Source organism: Zalophus californianus, chromosome 3, assembly GCF_009762305.2.
Source record: "Zalophus californianus isolate mZalCal1 chromosome 3, mZalCal1.pri.v2, whole genome shotgun sequence".
Taxonomy (NCBI): domain Eukaryota; kingdom Metazoa; phylum Chordata; class Mammalia; order Carnivora; family Otariidae; genus Zalophus; species Zalophus californianus.
Genome location: NC_045597.1, coordinates 30328831 through 30350333, shown reverse-complemented (window position 1 = coordinate 30350333; position 21503 = coordinate 30328831). Strand labels below are relative to the sequence as shown.

General features: G+C 34.0%; 1 protein-coding gene across 12 annotated transcripts in view; it reads right to left on the bottom strand.

Moving 5' to 3' along the window:
* MYCBP2 (MYC binding protein 2) overlaps positions 1-21503 on the bottom strand; it is a 269922-nt gene that overhangs the window by 196685 nt on the left and 51734 nt on the right. For all 12 annotated transcript variants that reach the window (XM_027591552.2, XM_027591553.2, XM_027591557.2 and 9 more), the window contains exons 6-14: positions 15639-15881; positions 15344-15415; positions 13822-13918; positions 9835-9908; positions 9559-9697; positions 7913-7989; positions 6819-7023; positions 5215-5379; positions 2567-2725 (exon numbers count right to left, since the gene is read on the bottom strand). In XM_027591552.2, the coding sequence (XP_027447353.1) occupies positions 2567-2725; positions 5215-5379; positions 6819-7023; positions 7913-7989; positions 9559-9697; positions 9835-9908; positions 13822-13918; positions 15344-15415; positions 15639-15881 (1231 nt within the window). The remainder of the gene's footprint in view (positions 1-2566; positions 2726-5214; positions 5380-6818; positions 7024-7912; positions 7990-9558; positions 9698-9834; positions 9909-13821; positions 13919-15343; positions 15416-15638; positions 15882-21503) is intronic.

The window sequence follows — 21503 nt, the reverse complement described above, 5'->3', positions numbered from 1 at the left end:
GAGGAACATAAAGGGGGTTTCCTGGGGTGCTGGTAATATACTGTTTCTTTATCAAGGTGCCAATTATAGGAATGTGTTCAGCTTGTGAAAACTGACCAAGATCTACACTTATGCTATGTGTATTTGGCCACATGTATGTTTTACTTCAATATGACAAATAAAAAATTATAATGAACTACAATGTCATTACCATCAAACTGACAAAAATCTGAGTGTTGATACTCCTGGATGATGTGGAAAGTCAAAGATACAACCTCTTCTAAGAAAAATCTAGCAAAGCTGCAATCTACAACACCAGAAATTATACTAGACAAGGTCTCACATGTTTGCCAGGAAACATGGGTAAAGGAGGTTTTGGAATTATTGATAAGAGTGAAAAATTGGAAATAAACTCAGCTATCAGCAGGAGAATGGATAAATGGTGGTATGTTAGTGGCATGGTTTTTTACACAGCAGTTACCATGAATCATTTAGATTTACATGTACCAACATGGACATATTTCAAGCACAATGGTGAGACAAAAAAAAAAACACCTAATTTGCAGAAAAATACAGATTAGCACTTATAAAAGTATCTTATTTTTATGTATAACATATGAGTATGTAACATATTTTACATATAAAATATGTAAGACAAATAAAAAAAACCAGAAATATGACAGAGAATCAAACTCATGATTGTGTTGGATTTTGGAGAGAGAGGGAGTATAAATAGTAACCCTTGGAAGGAGAATACAGGACACCTGCACCTTATCCACAATTTATTTTTACTGAAAAATAAGGCATGTGATACACAATTTTTTCATATTATAATTTAATTTTCTGTATTTTTCTTTGTTTTTCTAAAATTTAAAATTAAAAAAATCCCTTTATGTTCTTTATGACTTTACAATCTGTATTCATTATATGTCTTACACTACTTATCTGTTTCCTAATTCATTACTTACTAACAGAGGAGGTATGATTTTTTTATTAAGTAAAAAATCTTTTAACAATTTTATTTTGGTTATTACAAAATTTACAGTAATAATCTAGAACATAGGTATAAATGTATGACAAATTTTCACAAGTTTTAGAATAATAAGGAAACAATTCTGTTGAGTTCAAAACTTTAATAAAACAATCTGAATATATATTTATATTATATATAGAAAACTAAATGGCTTCTCTCCTTTTGCCTAGTAGGCATTATCCAGAACTATGTTCACTAGTTTAGCAAGAAGAAAAAATATTTCCATTTTGGAGTAATCCATTTCTTTTCTTTCTTTTGTTCTTCCTTCTTTTTTAAAATCAATGTGCTCTAACACACTTGCTCTTTCAAAAACTAAAGTATCTTAAGTACATGCACATATAAATAAGGTACTAAAAACTCTTGATATCCAGATGAGTCTGCCATCAAAAAGATCCCAAAAGAGCTAAACTTGTTTTTGTTAATATATACAAATATTAATCCTCAAATTCTTTTGTACTTTTTTTAAAAAAAGATTTTATTTATTTATTTGAGAGAGAGAGCATGCAAGCAGGGGGAAGGGCAGAAGGAGAGGGAGTGGGAGAGAGAACCTCAAGCAGACTCCACACTGAGCCTGACATGGGGCTTGATCTCACGACCCTGAGATCATGACCTGAACCAAAATTAAGAGTTGGACGCTTAACCAGCTGAGCTACCCAGGCGCCCCAAACCCCTTTTGTACTTTAAACACAGTTCATTGCTTAATTCTATCTATTTCCTATTCTCTAGCCCACACAAAATTAAAACAGAAAACCAGCAATTGGAATGAAGGGTATAGGATAGCAATGATAGCAGCAGAAGTAAAAACTGAGAGCAAGAATGAAGTGACCAAAACCAAAACAAAAAAACCCACAAACATGACAAAGGATAAACCCCTCTTCCTGTCAATAGCCTGAGCATTAGGACAAAGCAGTAAGGTGCATCTATAATTCAGCTCTTCGTAAAGGGCCAAGTATTCTTAAGAATCATTTTTAGTTGTCGGGAACGGATGAAATTACAGGTAGCGTGTGCTATTAAGCAGGAAGATAATATTTCCCAGATAGGCTGCTGCCAAAAACAGTTAAAACTGGAAATGTGTGGTGTAAAAGGAACTAATAACGAAGTTTGAAAAATGCACTTTTCTAGAATAATTTAGTCACTCAAAATGCTGTATCAAAGAGGTGTTATTATATTTTATATAAAATTTTAAAAAATTGGGGTGCCTGGCTGGCTCAGTCAAGAGAGCATGTGACTCTGGATCTTGGGGTCATGAGTTCAAGCCCCACGTTGGATATAGAGATTACTTAAATAAATAAACTTTAAAAGAAAAAAAAGAAAGAAAAACATTCAAGTTCATTTGCTCAAAAATTAAACGTCTAAAGTATATTCAATTGTTTCAGTTATATCATGTCAAATAAATAAGAAATTCAGTGGTTTTCCTATTTTATAAGTATGATATTAAAGAGCCACTTGTTTTGAAAAGAGTTAAGATTTGTCCCCATGTTATTCTAAAAAACTTAATGAAAAAAAAGATGAAAAGAACAAACAAAATTTAATATCCACATGTCCAACACTTACCTTTCCCCCCTTGGCTCATGGCACCAGTGTCTCGTCCACACTGTCCTTTATTATTTACACCAAATGTCCAAACTTCTCCATTCTTCATTAAAACACAAGTATGAGCTTTGCCCATAGCTACCTGAGTTACAAAATGGCCCTTCAAATCTGTTACCAAACCTATAGGAAAGATACAAATTTGGTAAGGAACAACAATAAAACCTTCCTGAGTCTAGTAAATCTTCAGTATTTTAAAAGGACCACCTCAACGCAGAACTTTTTATTTCTGGGATAAAATAACCCACCAAAATGAGAAATACGTGGGCAAAAGACGGGCAACGTATCAGTAAATTAATTTTGTAAGTTTGTGATGAAGTCCCAAAATCTTAAAACATTATCATCCAGACTTGGGACAAATTTTTATTGTGGCCATTGGCTCAAGCCCACGTCTCCCAAATGTTTACTTTAAATGTCAACACTCTCAACAATTCTCAGAAGGGTCACTAATTCTCAAACTTTCCTGGTCCAAGCACAAAGGAGCCTATAAATCACGTACTTCACCTGCTTTGATTTGCCTTAAAAAGGAATGAAGGAGGGCACGTGATGTAATGAGCACTAGGTATAAGACTCATGAATCGCTGAACTCTACCTCTGAATCTAGTAATACACTGTATGTAAATTAAAATTAAAAAAATAAAAAGGATTGACAAACACAACAAAATACTTCCTGGAGTATACTGAAATCCCATTGTTTCTGTAGAAGCCTGTGAGATGTTCCAAAGCAGCATTTTTCAATCCTTTTTAACCTACAGTGCTTTCTTCCACAATCCAATAGCTAACTAGGTTAGCCAGTTCCTAAATCACTTATTCACATATTACTTTCACTATATTTGCCATAACCAAGTGCCACCCATATAATCTTAATATTTTTGCATCAATTTTAAATTGACCAAAGCATTTTTAACCTTATCAAGTAGTAACAACGGTAAAAATCAAAGACTGTTGAGTATTTCCAAGATATACTAAAATAAAGACTTCTTGAAAAAATTAAAGTATTTGTTTTATTTTGTTATATTATGTTAGCATACAGTACATCATTAGTTTCTGATGTAGTGTTCGATGATTCATTGTATTTGTTTTATTTAATTTACAAATAATATAATTCTTGTATCACACTTTGGGAAAAACCATTCCACATTATTTTCTCAGGTATCACTTTCCTAAGGTGACCTTCTCTTCCACCCTGTATTACTTAGGTCTTTTTAGCTTAAAAACTCCCATTTTTAGTACTTAGTTTATTTGAAAAAGACATGTATATTTAGCAGTATTATTTATTATTATTAATAGTACTACCTGACACACCTTGGGTCCTTACATATGTCAGGCTCTGTGCTAAGCATTTCATTAGCATTATCTTCTATAATCTTATAACAACCATATAAAGCAGGTACTGTCATAAGCTCCCCTTTTGAAGATGGAAAAAAAAAATGAAAGTAATCTCTGAAAAGTTAAGGAATTTAAGCCAGTTATAAGCCAACTAAAAAGTGGCAGTCTTGGGATCTGTGTCTATATCCATAACCATTAAAACACACCTCTCTAATACTTAAGCTGTAAAATGCCCAATTGTCTCTCAGATCCTCAAAAAGAGAAGGACCATGTCTGCCTGGTCCACCAAGCTGTGACACACTGTCAGTTCTCAATAAACACATACTGAATAAATGCACAAGTTTTCTTCAGTGCTAGGCAACAAGATCTTAGCAAGCAACAGCTATACTGAACATTATTTTTAATGAGCCCACTCCCAAATTTTGATTGACAGTTGAGGCCAACTGAGGATCTAAATATTACCACATTAAGCCAATTCACATATCAACTGAGTACAGTTCAACTTAATAATTGCTAGAAATGTGTAATATATGTCATTTCCCCAGCAATGAGACAATCACTTAAACTTCCAATCAGAAATTTCATTAATTCTGTTTTCCTTTTCACAAGAAATTCACAGGCTTTACATATTTACCAAATATAAAATCCTACCAAGTGGGCTGTCACAATCATACTCATTTCTTAAGTGCTAGAAAGAAAATCTAGTAACCAAATATAACAAGTTTTTGAGATGAGAGCTTATAAACATAAAACTCTTCATTTGGCTAGTCCTATCCCACATACCCACTCATTATACTTTTGGTTTATCAGTCACTGAGTTGCTTAACAAGTAATTCTTACGACCCTACCATGTATAAGACACTGTGCTGGGAAATGGGGATCCAACAGTAAATAAGAGAGTCCCTCCCTAACTATCTAATGGGAGAGATGGATAATTCATCAGTTATCAATCAGTTATGTTATGAAAATCATTTCCCAAGGGTACTACCAAGAACATGTCACAAGAGCATCTGAACTGAGTCTAGGGAAAGCTTTCCAGGCAAAGTAATAGCTAAGGTAGAGCCACACTAGCCATGCTCTGTGATGAGCTCTGCATGGAACTAGTCACACTGTTCCCAGCAATAAGACAGGAAGGAATCACAAAATGTTGTATTTGGAAAGAATGTGAAAAATTTAGAGAAAGCATGCTACAACTGTTAATTTTCTACACCTATCTTTCCAATATATAATGTCTAGTACTAGACTTTCTTTGCATAAGTGAAATGTGTTTAAGTTGAACTTACTTGAACTGTCAGAGTAAATGGCATCTTTCCCAAACATGTATAGCTCTCCATCCTTAGAAATAACAGAACTACTTCCATTATTGCAGGCTGTATACACCACAATCTTTCCTTCCATCTTAATTATCTTTTTAGGTTTATAGGGTTTTGATTGCCGTCTGCTCTTAGCTTAAAAAATAACATAAAACAAATAAAATTAAGGCATCTATGTATAAATAAAAATAATGGTTTGTATAAAAAGCCCAAGGAAAAAATATATGCATTTATGATACACTTCATTTATTTTCACAAAGGCCTGGGCTTCCCAACATGTCAATTAAAATGAGTCAACCTGCAAGCCTCATCTGGTTAATTAATACTTAGGCTATCACTGTCAGATCCTTTTCTTTGTTACACACTGAAATTTCCAATGAGAAACACCAATTCTCTACCAAACTTCTGGCTTCTCGGGAGCCCAATCTCTAGATTTGCTATTTATATTATTAACACCATTCCTTTATCATATCTATGATTTTCTCTCAAACTCTACCTCACATGTATTCTTATGCTAGATCCTAGAAAGCTAAATTAGTTCCTCATCCATTCAACACATATTTAAGAGGCTACACCCGGTCAGTGAAATTGTCTAAGAAGGGGAAATATATATGGAGAAGGAGTAAATAAAGTTAAATGTGGATGATGATCCACATTGAGAGCCTCTGCTCTCAAAAACTAAATCCCTGATATGAGCAAAAGATGGGAAATATGAATCTTCTGTTCTTTCAGTCAATCCCAGTTCTTGATGCCTTTCAGAGTAAAAACACATTGTTGTGCTGGGCACAATTCTGGGACTTAAAAATATCATTATGTTTTTTCATATAACATGATCCATAATACATGTATATGGTAACTACACTATTTGGTGCTCAAAGAAAGATCAATGTCCTCCAAATGCTAGAAGGAAAACTTGGCAGTGCTGAAGTTTCTCAAATACAGCAATACACTTTATGGGGATCTTTTTCCAGGTAACTTGTGTGTACACATGATTTTTACATTAGATGTTGACTTCAAACCTAATCCTCATAAGATGCTACCCCACTGTGCTAAAACAATATAAAGTATATGAGAAGTTACAAAAAGAAAAAAATGACACTTTGAGAAAAACTGAACAGAAGTATAGGAAAGATGAGGGACAAAATTGTTTATGTTTTCACTGCTTAGGAATGATTTCATTACAGAAAAATAATAAAAAGAATAGTGACCCATAACTAACACTATTACACAGGTTACATAAGGTTTACTGCCTTCTGAAATATATATTCCTTATAAAATTTTGGGTTACATAAAATAACATACTATAATAAATAAGTTTTTTAAAATAACACCAATGAACAGATGAACAGTAGTGTATCCATAAAGCATCATCAATTTTTTTTATTCATGAACTCTAGAACGAAATCAGCACTTACAATTCTTTAATGAATAGTACAGCACCACATAATCAGCTGATTATGCCCCAATGTAAAATCCTCTATGAATTTGAAGTTAGTGCTATTGAAATTGATATACCTCATGTTAATAAGTTCCACAATATTTTTACTGAATGTCCAGTTGATCAGTCAACTTACTTGACTCTCCATCTTCTCCTTTACTAGCAGATCCTGTAAAGAATATGCTTCCATCTTCTGCAACTAAAAGGGCATGAGAGCCATCGTGTCCAACTGAAAAGTGTACAATCTTTGGCGATTTTGTAATTGGTAGCTCAACCCATTTTCCTGCTGAAGGACCACCTTGCTTGATTCCAAGACTCTGGTACTTGCCAGTATAATATATCTTGTATATATATATAAAAAAAGAGAGACAGAAAGACAGAGAGAGAGAATTATTGTACCTTTTGGAATAGTGTACCATGCTTCACATGAGAAAAAAAAAAACTTCCATATCTTACTGAAAAACAAAAAGAACCTGAAACCAAACTGTTTTTACACTATTCAACTTCTGTGAGATCAGCAGGAGAGAAATATACATATTTTTCACAAAGATCCAGTTCTTAATAGCTTTTTCATATCTACTCAGGTATAATCTTTCATTATAAGTCTTCTGAATAGATATGAATAAATATACTTCACAAATATACTCTAATCTCACAACAGTAGGAACTTCGTAAAATTCTCAACTATTTTTCCCAATGTAAAAACACCCTACATACAAATATACTATAATTGCCTAGTAATTTTAATTTTCAAAATTCTTTTAATTACCTTACTTTAACCTCACACCCATTAGATAAAAAGCTCCTATCTCTATAGATTGACCTCTACAATCTGTGACTTAATTAATCTTGCCTCTACTTCCCTCAACTTGTAGTCTCTCTATTTCTGCACATTTACAGAAATTTGCAGTAAATGTGTTCATCAAAATGAACTCAAAATGTGAATTCATTCCAACTCAAAAAATTACAAAAAGCTCCGTAATTAAAATAAACATTTGTAGGAATGGAACATTTCAAAAAGTTTATAAAGTTTTACACTCTTATATGTCACAACTTTCTTTTATACTATTTCAACATGAATAAAAGTTCACCATATTAAAATAATAATTTAAAATAAAAAATTTAATTATGTTTAAACATGTGAACTATGTAAACTAATCAATTGATTATACCAATTGACTATCTCATAAAGCACAGAATGTTCATTTTTCATCCTAAAGAGTAATTTACCTTTCCACTTGCTGTTTTCATTAGTGCAAACTCTCGTCCTGCACCAAGAATTGCTGACTCCTCATCAAATCCTGTACCTGATAATACAAGACTAATAAATACTACTATATTTTTAATATGAATAATGTAAATCATAATTTCACACTATTTTGAGTGATTAAAAAGTCATCTCAATTAATACCCTTCAAAAACAAGGATAACAATCACTGTGTTGAATCACTATGTTGCACAACTGAAACTAATGTAATATTGTGTGCCAACTATACTTCAATAAAAAGAAAAAACAAGAACGATGAAATGTCATATGATGCCTACCTTTAAAAAAAAAAATTAACAATAGATACACTACTCCAAGGAAAAATAAGGTTACCATAAGCTTTTTAATTTGTTTCAAACTAGTGCCAAGTTAATTTTTTAAATATAAAAAAATTTTAAATCCATGTCAGCAATATTCCTTGAATGAATGAATGAATAAATAAATTTTTATTGAGTATTATTAGGTATCAGGCACTAGAGAGTGCATGAACCTTATCCTCTCTGATCTTCATAACCATACTGCCTGGTTTACAAATGAAGAAATATAAAGTTTGATGAAGTTAGTCCATACATAGATTCATCTGGACTTGGACAATACCATGCAGATATTTGAATTAAGGTATATCAGATTCCTTGCTCCATGTTTTTCCACAGAAGAACATTTCATGTAGCTACTCCATGTATCTGAATACATATGTGTGCATAAACAGAAAGACCCTTATGCACGTTTTCAAACTGTAAAACTATGAGTAAATAATTATATATGACATATTTTATGACTGTCTAATTATACAAACTACTTATTAGTTTATGGGCTTTTTAAATTTAAAAACTAATTTCAGTACTTTTCTGTGAAGAATTACAAAAACACTACATAATTAAATAAAATATGCAAAATGAACCACTCATGTCAAGTTTATGAAATTTAATGAGGTAACAGTCAAAAAAGTGGGTCTTGCAAAGAATGCCACAAGCTAAAAATGGCACCATTAAACCTGGAACAGCATGGCAAACCAAAATTGAGAGCCTCACGGAAACTAAGGATCCTAATTACTACTATGACCCTGCAAGAGTACATATACTAAAACTGAGATATACTCTGTGTGGTCGTCTCTATTTCTGTATCCAAATGAAAGATTATTAATCAGTTTGTTAGGCTAATTACCATTTTCACAATCTATGAGAGCATTCTATGGCTATGTTGAAAATTTGTTCAAGTAACAAAGGTTTCAATGAGAGAACTATGTTTATTAATGTAGTAATATTTACAAGTTTTCAAAATTTTAAATAACTGAATATAGAACATAACAATTAATGATGTCCCTAAATGCTACCTATAATTCTTATCAGATTAAGTTTATTTTCATTTGCTCTACTCAAAATGAAAAAGGGAAAATTATTAGTCACTTCCTTAAAATGGTGTTCATATAGCACACTCTGTTTAAAGGTCTTATTTTCTAGCCACTTATACATATTAATTCATAAGTTGCTTTATAGTAATAGCAAAGTAACCACCAAAATACTACTGCTCAAAATACAATATGAGTTTTCAAAAGAATAAAGAATCTGAAAATTTAAATATGGGAGAAAGGCTTATTTGGCTATCTTACTTATAATATGCAAGTCCTTTTCCAGGTCAAATAGTGAGATACCACAGGCATGTAAACATTTTCTGGCCAGTTTAAGTTGTAATTCTTGTTGTAGCACAGGTTCAGTGCTTGTGGCAAATATTCTGACAACAAAGCCATCCTAAAAGAAATAAAACATTCAGAGTAATATGTTGTATAAATTGATCTTTCAAGGCTTTCTACTGTCTAATTAAGATCAAATAATTTATGAAAAAAGGCTTCCATTTACACCAGCTATTCATGATTCAGAGTACTTACATCTCTTGAAGCAGCTATCTGATTAATATATTCTCCATCAGTGAATAAAATATTTTGACCTTCAGTGTGGCAGTCTGTACAAAAAGAGGAAAAAGTAATTATATTACAATATAAATAAACAGCTCACAAAATGACTTTACACCTCTGTTGGAAGTCAGAAAGAGTTCTCCACGCAATAAGGATAAATTTAAACTTAAAGGGATACTGTGCTTTTTAATAAAGAATTACAAATTAGCAGAAACTAAATAATTCAACTATTATTACTTATTACATTTTGTGCTTACACTTATAAATCTTCCATAATCAAGGACCTGAAAGCCCACCTAATTTCAAAATGAATTAGTATGAGATGTAGTCTGATAATAAACATGCATCATGATGAACAAACTATAATATTGGTTATAATCATTTCAATACAATCACATGCGATGTAGCAACACTCTACCCTCTGACATACATGACAGTCATTAGTGTCACAGAAAAATACAGATAGACCTAAAAGCTTCTGCATTTGAGGTCTATGGTATCCAATTACAGATATCCCTTGCTTTATTAAATAGAACTGAGAAGTTTAATAGTTATTCCCAGCATTTTTTGAATTTTGCATGCTATACATTTGTGTGTGTGTGTGTGTGTGTGTTTTAAGTAAGCTCAAGGCCCAACATGGGGCTTGAACTTACGACCCCAATATCAACAGTCACATGCTCTACCAGCCAGGAGCCCCATAGCATGCTATACATTTTTAAATGGTCATCTGCTTCATAGAACAAACACATCTAAGCTTATGTATTTCCTCTGTCTGAAAGCGCTCACATATTTTGGCTGGAATAATGTGCTTTGTCAATACTGTACGTATCTCTGTGGAACAGTGCATATATACTCTGATCAAAATAATGCACAAGTGCCATTCTAACAAGGGATACCAGTATTACAGAAGGACCGCTGGGACATGTGTTAGTGATTGCTACTAAATAACATGAAACTACAAGCAAAATCAACATCTAAGTATAAACCGTATCCTTTTGGAAAAACAAATGTTCAGCAAGCAAGTATAAGAGCACACACACTTCCCAAAATAACTGCAGAGAACTAGGATGAATCTCTCCATTAATTACAACACACACAAAAAATAATATTTCATTTCTATTTGCACCTGAATCAACAAAACATAAAATTCTGGTTTTGGAATGCAGTAATGGAGCCCACCCAAATAAGCTGGATTACTCCATATCTTTGCCCAGGAGCTTCATACTAGCATACCTCCTTATTATAAATATGCAAAACACAGGCAGACCCTTACCAAATAGAGAATTCAGTGATCACAAACTGGAAATAGAAACTGGGAGACAAGGCCCACTGGTAGCCCAAGAGACTTGGTAATCAAAGAGAGGAGAAATCGAAAGAAAGAGTTCCTAGTCCACTGTACAGAATACAAAGAGGCGCAAGAAAGATGCTTCTCAAGCTCTAAGCAGTAAGATTTTAAACTAAAAAGCAAAGAAGAAAAACTCATTATAATTTCAGATAAATGCAGGGGTGAGGAAGTGAAGCGGCGCAAGAAGATTGGCAAAAATTCTCATGATCTGAGGCAATCTGTCACCAGACACGGAGTGTAAATGACATAAGGGTACAATATAAAAGATATGCCAACATATAAAGGCTAAAATGACAACAGAAAAAAAGTGTTCTAAGTTCATCAATGCTAGGTTGAAAATAACTCATTTATAAGTTAGAATCTAAGACAGGTTAGAACATGAAGCTCAAGGAATTACCAGATTTGTGTCAATTTTAAATATGGCATATTCATTATCGTCTATGAACCTGACAATTTATTTCTGCTTCTTCTGGATGTGAAAACTAACAAGTTGCCCCCAGCTAGGGGAAAAAAGTGCTATTGAAGAAACTGCAGTCCAGATCAAAGAAATGGAAAAATGATGATAGGCTTCCTCAGGCTTGAGGGCAGGTCTTCCTGCTGCATGATTTCAGAAAGATCTTCTCCTTATCCTTTCTTTATCCAGCATGTAATAAGACATCATCTTCAGGAAAATATCTGCCAGTTAGGAAGACACACGGCACAGGACTGTCCTCCCAAAGTTTGGTTCATTCTTCACCTTGAATATGGTATGTATTTATGAAACAAAGAAAGCCACACTTGTACTGTTAAAAGTTGCATTTCAGGTTAAATGATGTAGACTGATTTAAACTGAACAAAAACATTAGCAAGTCATTTTTTATCATGTTGGAATAAATAAAACAGCTATAGGGAGGCCATTTTCAAATGATCTTCTCAGTCACAATCTTTATTAATTGATCAGCATTTCTCAGAAGTAAATTCTTTATATTAGTATTCATCTGTTGGGAGGGGTAGTATATTTAAGAATTTTTCTTCCAGGACATTATTCTAAAATAACATGCACAAAGAGTGATAGGGATGCTCATTACAGTGTAATTTATATGGTAAAAAAATTGGAAGGAACTTCCATTCCAATATATTAATCAATGAAATATACTTTTTAATATTAAAATGATATTGTGAAGGACTATTTAATGGTCTGGAAATATATTCAGAATATTAAGTGAAAGGGATAGGTTAAAAAAGCATTAGATAGCATACGACCTCTTTTTTATAACACTGTCCATTCATACACAGAAAAAAGACAGGATATTTACCAATATGCTAACAGTGTTTATATATGGGAAGTGGAGTTACAATTAGTTTTGATTTTTTTTTTTTGCTTATATGATACTTATACAATAAATGTGATTTTTTTAATATAAGTATGTGTGTGTGTGTGTGTGTATACATATATATGGGGATGCAGGTAATTATTTTAAAATTATCATTATCATCACCATCATCACCAGAGACATGGTTCATCCAGGATTTGTGGTGATTAAAAAAAAGAAAAACAAAACAAAACAAAAACCTACAGGTGTATCTGAAAACAGTTATTTACAAAATGGCTTTAATAAGTTATCTGTTTTCCACAGTAGCCTTTTTTGTGAAACACACATGAAATGTGGCATTTACCTTAACACGGTGTCATGTACAGTAATTTGGATATATATATGCATGGCAATGTTCAAATAAATGTTTGATGAAGTCATAAGAATATTTTAAAAATTAACAACCAGCTTGGGAGCAGTTATCCTTCCAAATGTATTCTTCAGAAGTAGTTCTCATTTTCAGATGGTCAAGTGCTTAGAAGTAATATTGCTGCTTTCCATGAAATTATTGATATACACATTAAACATTTAAGGTTTTAATATAAGCAAACTCCTTCATTATGCATTTAAGGTATTTCCAAATTCAAGGACCTTATAAGGGATAATGTATTATGCATCTGCCCAGTGGTCCACAAAATTTAAGATCCACTGCTCCAGCACTTAGACAGTGATTTAAGTGATAAATACAATGAATTAAGTGATAAATATGTATGTGCAACCTCAAAATTAAAGCAAGTGAATTGTGTCCAAAGTGTCTTATCAGAGTAGTATTAAAAAGTATAAATGATGGAATTAAAAAAAATTCCTAATCCATTTAAAATCTGTGTCTGAAAACTATAAAGAGGAAAACCTAAAGTGCACTGTTGTTAAAGTAAAAATAAAAATTAATAGAGGGTTCTTCATACCAAGTTATATGAGAGCCAGAGTCATCCTATTATTAGGAGCAACAAAGTAACCTCACACCCCCTAATTCAGCAGCTGAAACTACCTTGGTGGGGGTGAGGGTACGAATCAGGCTGTAGATGGGCAGTGATTGGAAAACAAATATTAAAACACTTTATACAATATTGCCAATGTCTGTTTTCCTCACATGCATTAACTTTATATAGACTATAAAATATTTTGTATGTCAAGATTTTTTTCAGCCTATTTGTAAGCAAGCACTATTCCTGGCTAATCACTTTTTATGTGTCTAAATGGCCTAACATGCACATCTCTTAAAATCACCTGTGAAGAAAACAAATGGCTAGTTGAATAACATACCTGGCAACATTACTGTACCATCTTGTTCCAGTGTTTCAGGGCTTATTCTTATGGCTGTCATGCTGTGGTTATTAACATCTCTATACAATAAATAACCCTGAAAACAAAAAATTTTGCTGTGTTATGTGTTAACATTTTTTTTCATTAGCTACTTAGCAGAAAAAGTAGTCATACAGGTCTGTCTGTATAGTTTTTTGAGGTATGGTAATATGTCAATATTGATATCTAAAACAGATTTAAGATGAAAAATATAAGAACATGGGTATGCTTTAGTAAGAGGAGGAACTGTACACTACTGGGTATCAAGTTAACCTATTACATTCTCAGATACCTACATTAGAGACACCACCCAGGACAGCATAGACATTTTGTTCAAATGATTTTATCACTCGCCAAGTAAATAAGAGAAATGACCATTGTTACTTTAACAAATATTTTAAGGAAAAATAGCTAAAATATTTTGGTTAATATTTAGAAACGAATAGGGTAGTGGTTTTAGATGGAATGATATGCCACTGAACATATTACCATGTCATTATTTCTTACATAAAATACTATAGTGGCAAATAAAAATTTGATGAGATGTTTTGAATCAGGTTAACTTTTAAGAGACAATCACTGAGTAATTAGACATATAATATTTAATTTCAAAATCTCCCCAATAGTTGATATAGCAGAATTATTTTTCATAGCAACAATAATTTCTTTAATTTTCAAAATGCTTTCAAATATCTTTTATCATTTGATGATGACAATAAGCTGTGAGCTGGGCAATACAGGTATGCAGGGATATCTTTATTCCATATCCTTCCACAAGGGAGCTTGGACTTTACCTCTCAGGAAGGGACAGTATGGAACTAAACCTTCTGGCCCTTTGTCCATCCTTCATCTGCTTCTCTCCATGGGAGGTACAGTAAGGTATCTGATTGCTGACAGCCATTTGGTCACGTCAGTCAGGTGATGAGATCACAGCATTAAGAAAGCAACACAGGCCTAGCTCTTTTCTCTTTGGTGATACTTTGCATGATCCTCCATACAGGTAGTTGTTCACTGGGCAGACCACACACTGCTGCCCGGAGGTAATTTAGACTTAAAACGAAGGGTCTAGTGGCAAGAAGCTCTAATTTGGACTCAGGTCACACAGATACACTCCCAATTCATGTTTGCTAATGGTAGTGGTGGTCTTTGATTCTTATCTAGAGATCCACTTAAACAAGAATTCCAACGGAAGACATTTTTATGCCCATTTTATAGCTAAATAACAGAGGATCAAATAAGTTAACTAAGGTGTCCAAAGTCACACAGCTAGTAAGGATCGGGGCCAGAACTAAAAGTAAACCTCTTATGAATTCTAAGCCAATGTTCTTTATATTACACTGTATCATTGTTATTAGCCATAATATTAAAAATACACCATATCTGTTTAAACAGAAGTGACGTTATTTATTGATCAAACAAGTACAAGCCACATCTTCTAAAAGACAGGAAAGAAAAGTTTGGTTTATTATGGATATTCTCTTACCTGAGCATACCCTAACCAAGACTTTTTTTCTTTTCTGTTTCTGATGCGAGATGTAGAATTATATATATGGCCCTGCAAAGTAACAAAAAAGTTAGCCGATCAACAGTTTCATAATTAATAATCAATGAAAAATAACACAGATGGATGACATTTAATACTTATGTTTCCATCATGACTTTCAAAGAAATATTATTACATCAAAATTAAACAGTACTCTAAAAATTCTGAAAACAAAACACAATTCTGGATAGACATAACTTCTGCTATAATGAAGAACTATAAGGAATCACATTACCCTAACTGTTCCACTGTATCCAGAGCCTATTTTGTATAATCCATCCTTGCATAACAGATAAAGAAAAAATCCATCATTCTGAAGTAGACATTGATCATCTTCATCAACGGATATTTCTTTTAATGGCCACTTGTGCATTAAAGCTGCTTTCTTAATGCCATTGCTAAACCAGTCCTGAATTTGGATTTTTCCCACCAATACTGCCTGTACACTTCTCTGTAGGGAATTTAGTATCATTGGCACCTATTTAAAAGACAAGAAATAAATAAATAGGTATTTTTAAATGTCGCAAACATAAAACAGACAAAATAAAGATACTTCAGAGTATTCAAAGATACATCATCATTTATGAGAAAATCAACTGTTCGGAATGATCATGGTTTGGCACATCAGTAAAAACTACTAAGTACACATTTATCTATAAGAAGCAAATCTCAAGCAGCCCAAGATAAAAATGTCAAATTCAAAGAATATTAACTTGCATTTCTGGCTGAAAACACTGAAATATGCATCCTTCTCCAAGACACCCAATAACCAGTATTGCCTATGATTTCAAGTTTTGTGGATGGAAACATACTAGATTAGTAAAAAGTATGAACACTGGATATAAATAAAATTATGTTGGATTAGAATACACACAAGCCAAAAAATCTTTTGTAGGATATGCATAATTATTAATACCCTTCCTGATAACAAAGCACAAATTTAAGAAGAGAATGGTGCGGTATAGCTTCTACAGATGAAACAAAATTTCCAATGTTTCTCTTCCACTTTGTTTCTCCATTATTACTAATGCCCATCAACATCAACAAGATTCCATGATATGAAAACTCATTTGTGTTAATTGTGTATTCATTCAACCTTCATTTATCATTGGATATCAATATTTATCAAAGACCTGCCAAATACCTGGCACTGTAACTGAGTCGTCAACAGTCACCAGCACGGGACCAGCATTCTGCTAGCAGAGGAAATTCTGTTCCTCATCTTTTGTCTCTCTTTTACCACATCCAACAACACAGCCAGACCCCAGGGCATGACTCAGCCATTGTCCAACACGGCAGCCATTAGCCACATGCGACTACTGAGCTCTTGAAATGTGGTTAGTGCTCTAAATACAAAATACATACTAGATTTTGAAGACTTAGTATAAAAACAAGAATACAGAATCTTAATAATAATATTACACTGATTACACACTAAATGAATTTTTTGGATATACTGAGTGAAATACGTCATTAAAATACGTAATTAACCACACCTGTTTCATTTTACCTTGTTAATGTGGCTAATAAAAATTTTTAATTATACATGTAGACTACATTATATTTCTATTGGGCAGCATTCTGTAGAGGGAAGAGCTTTCACAGGGTAAGTGACCCACTGTTCACAGATACATTCTCCTCCCCTTCCAGTTCTAAAGCCTCTGACTCACCCAAAATAATTTATACTATATGTATACATAGTATACACATATAATAGAATTATACATATAACATATACATAGTTGAATACTACAAATTCTCTCCCTAGAAGCAGCTATATTAAACTTATAGGTGTTTTATCTAGAATCACTATCCACATTTCCATATAATATGCCAAAGCTTCCATTATTAATTTGTTTCAGATACTTTCTCTGTTGGTGTCTATTATGAAAGATGATGCCCCTACTCCCATCCCAAATCCTCAAAATTGAGCTATTATAATAATTTCTGGTTACATTAGTATTCAAAGGTCATTTACTATGACTGTGTAATCATGGTTCATGAACCAAATTGTATAACATACTACATTTCCCTCTTGTGTAATTTTTCTTTTTTTGGTTAAGTCAACAATTGCCCTATTTTTGCATTTGCTAAGTTTGCTCTATACCTACTCCTAAGTGTTCCCCATGCTCCTCTCAATAAAGTCACAAACACATCATTTCTTTTTTTAAAATTTTTTATTGTTATGTTAATCACCATACACTAACCATCAGTTCCCGATGCAGTGTTCCATGATCCATTGCCCACGCACAACACCCAGTGCTCCATGCAGAACGTGCCCTCCCCAACACCCATCACCAGGCCAACCCATCCCCCCACCCCCCCTCCAGAACCCCCAGTCCGCCCTTCAGAGTCCATCGTCTCCCATGGCCCGCCCCCCCCGACTTACCCCCTACTCTTCCCCCCTTGCCATCCCCCCCTTCTTCTCTTAACATACGCTGCACCACCTGCCCCAGAAGCACAGATCCGCGATCCAACAGTCCCGCACAACTCACAGCGCTCACCACAGCACACATCCCACCCAACGTACATCACCCAGCCACGCCATCCCTCCCATCCCCCACCACTACAGCAACACAGGTTGTTTCTTGAGATTAAGAATTCCTCATATCAGTGAGGTCATATGATACATGTCTTTCCCTGATTGACTTATTTCACTCAGCATAACACCCTCCAGTTCCATCCACGTCGTTGCAAATGGCAAGATCTCATTCCTTTTGATGGCTGCATAATATTCCATTGTGTATATATACCACATCTTCTTTATCCATTCATCTGTCGATGGACATCTTGGCTCTTTCCACAGTTTGGCTATTGTGGACACTGCTGCTATAAACATTGGGGTGCACGTACCCCTTTGGATCCCTACATTTGTATCTTTGTGGTAAACACCCAGTAGTGCAATTGCTGGACCGTATGGTAGCTCTATTTTCAACTGTTTGAGGAACCTCCATACTGTTTTCCAGAGGGGCTGCACCAGCTTGCATTTCCACCAACATTGTAGGAGGGTTCCCCTTTCTCTACATCCCCGCCAACATCTGTCGACAAACACATAATTTCTGCTCTTCCCACTTGGCAACACCCCTCATGAAACCCTGCTCTGACCTAGACTAAGGAAGAGGCAGGAATAGAAGTTAAAATTATTCCATATCTTGCATGTTGCAAAGCATCTTCTTCATCCCTCAAACATGACTGCCAGCTGAGCTACGTGTAGTGAACATCATTTTCTCTCAGAACGTGGAACACACTGTTATCTTTTATGCCAGTGCTGCTTTTGAGAAGTCACCCGATGCCATTCTGCTTGACCTTTGTTACATAATCGGTCTTTGCTCTCTGGAAGCTTTATTGTCTGTTAATTAACAGTGTTCTGATTTGCAAAGCTCTAACTTGGTGTGGGTTTTTTTTCATAACGAATGCTGGGCACTCAGGGTGTGTTCTGTCAGTCTGAACATGTGTATCTTCAGGGGACAGGAATTTTCCTTGTAAGATTTTTAATTTCCTTCTCTCTGCTTGAATACCTATTAGGTATTAGATTTCCTGGTTAAATCCTCCAGTTTTATTTTACATCACCTGTTTTCTCTCTTTTCTATTTTCTGGACACTGCTTCAACCTGATCTTCTAACTCTTCTACTGATTTTATTGCTGCTATCTTAACTTATAAAAATTCTTTCCTGTTCTCTAAGTTTTTTTTCTAAAAATAGAATACTGATGTTTCTATTATCCTTCATCAAAATATTATTAGTTTTCTTAGAGCTTCTTTTGTTCTTTATATTCTTTTTATCCAAATTATTTATTATCTTTTACTATTACTATTCTTGATTTGGGGGATGTTTTTCACGTTAGCCTAGTGATTCTTGGTTGTACACTTTTTTTTGTTGCTGCACTATTTTATTTATTTTTTGTTATTTTTTTAGTATTTCAAGTTTTTATTTAAATTTTAGTTAGTTAAAATATAGAGTAATTTTAGTTTCAGGAGTAAATTTAGTGATTCATCACTTACAGATAACACCCAGTGCTCATCACAAGTGCCCTCCTTAATACCCATCACCCATTTAGCTCATCTTCCCCACCCACCTCCCCTCTAGCAACCCTCTGGTTTGTTCTCTATAGTTAAGAGTCTATCTAATGGTTTGCCTCCCTCCCTCTCTCCCTCTGTTTTTTTCTTTCCCCTATGTTCATCTGTTTTGTTTCTTAAATTCCACATGAGTGAAATTATATGATATTTGTCTTTGACCAGCTTATTTCACTTAGCATTATACACTCTAGATTCATCTATGTTGTTGCAAATGCAACATTTTATTCTTTTTGTTGGCTGAGTAATATTCCACTGTATTTTATGTGTAATATACCACATCTTCTTTATGCATTCATCAGTTGATGGACACTTGGGCTCTTTCCATAATTTGGTTATTGTTGATAATGCTGCTATAAACAGCAGGGTGCATGTGCCCCTCTGAATCAGTATTGGGTAATCACCTAGTAGTGCAATTGCTGGGTCATAGGGTAGTTCTGTTTTTAACTTTTTGAGAAACTGCCACACTGTTTTCCAGAGTGGCTGCACCAGCTTGCATTTCCACCAATAGTCTAAGAGGGTTCCGCTATCTCTGCACCCTTGCCAACATGTTATTTCCCGTGTTTTTAATTTTAGCCATTCTGACAAGTGTCAGGTGGTCTCTCACTGTAATTTTGATTTGTATTTCCCTGAGGATGAGTGATGTTGAGCCTCTTTTCATGTGTCTGTTAGCCATCTGTATGTCTTCTTTGGGAAAATGTCAATTCATGTCTTCTGCCATTTCTTACCTGGATTATTTGTGTTTTGAGTGCAAACTCATTCTACAAGGCCAGCATTACCTTGATTCCAAAACCTGACAAAACCTCACTAAATAGGAGAATTACAGGCCAACATTCCTGATGAACATGGATGCAAAAATTCTCAACAAGATACTAGCAAATCAAATCCAACAGTACGTTAAAAGAATCATTCACCACGATCAAGTAGGATTTATTCCTGTGCTGCAAGAGTGGTTCAATCTCCACAAATCAATGTGATACACCACATTAATAAAAGAAAGGATAAGAACTACATAATCCTCTCAATAGATCCATAAAAAGCATTTGACAAAATAACAGCATCCATTCTTGATAAAAATCCTCAAAAAGTAGGAATAGATGGAAAATACCTCAACATCATAAAGGCCACATACGAAAGACTCCCAGCTAATATAATCCTCAGTGGGGAAAAAACAGATTTTTCCTCTACAGTCAGGAACTAGACAGGGATGTCCACTCTTGCTACTATTACTTAACACAGAACTGGAAGTCCTAGCCTCAGAAATCAGACAATAAAAAGAAATAAAAGGCATCCAAATCGGCAAGGAAGAAGTCAAACTTTCACTATGCACAGATGACATGATACTGTGTAGAAAACCTGAAAGGCTCCACCAAAAAATTGCTAGAACTGATACATGAATTTAGTCAAGTCACAGAATACAAAATCAATGTACAGAAATCTGTTGCATTTCTATACAGCAATAATGAAGCAGCAGAAAAAGAAATCAAGGAATTGTCCCATTTATAATTGTACCAAAAACCATAAGACACCTAGGAATAAACCTAACCAAAGAGATAAAAGATCTGTACTGTGAAAACTACAGAACACATGAAATAAATTGAAGATGACACAAGGAAATGGAAAAACATTCCATGCTCATGGATTGGAACAACAAATATTGTTAAAATGTCTATACTGCCCAAAGCAATCTACACATTTAATGCAATCCCTATCAAAATACCTACTAGCATTTTTTACAGAACTAGAACAATCCTAAAATTTGTATGGAACCGCAAAAGACCCGAAATAGTCAAAGCAATCTTGAAAAAGCAAAGCAAAGCTAGAGGCATCCAATTCCAGACTTCAAGCTATATTACAAAGCTGTAGTCATCAAAACAGTATGGTACTGGCACAAAACAGACACACTGATCAATGGAACAGAACAGAAAACCCAGAAATGGACCCACAACTATATGGTCAACTAATCTTTGACAAAACAAGGAAGAATATCCAATGGAGAAAAGACAGTCTCTTCAACAAATGATTTGG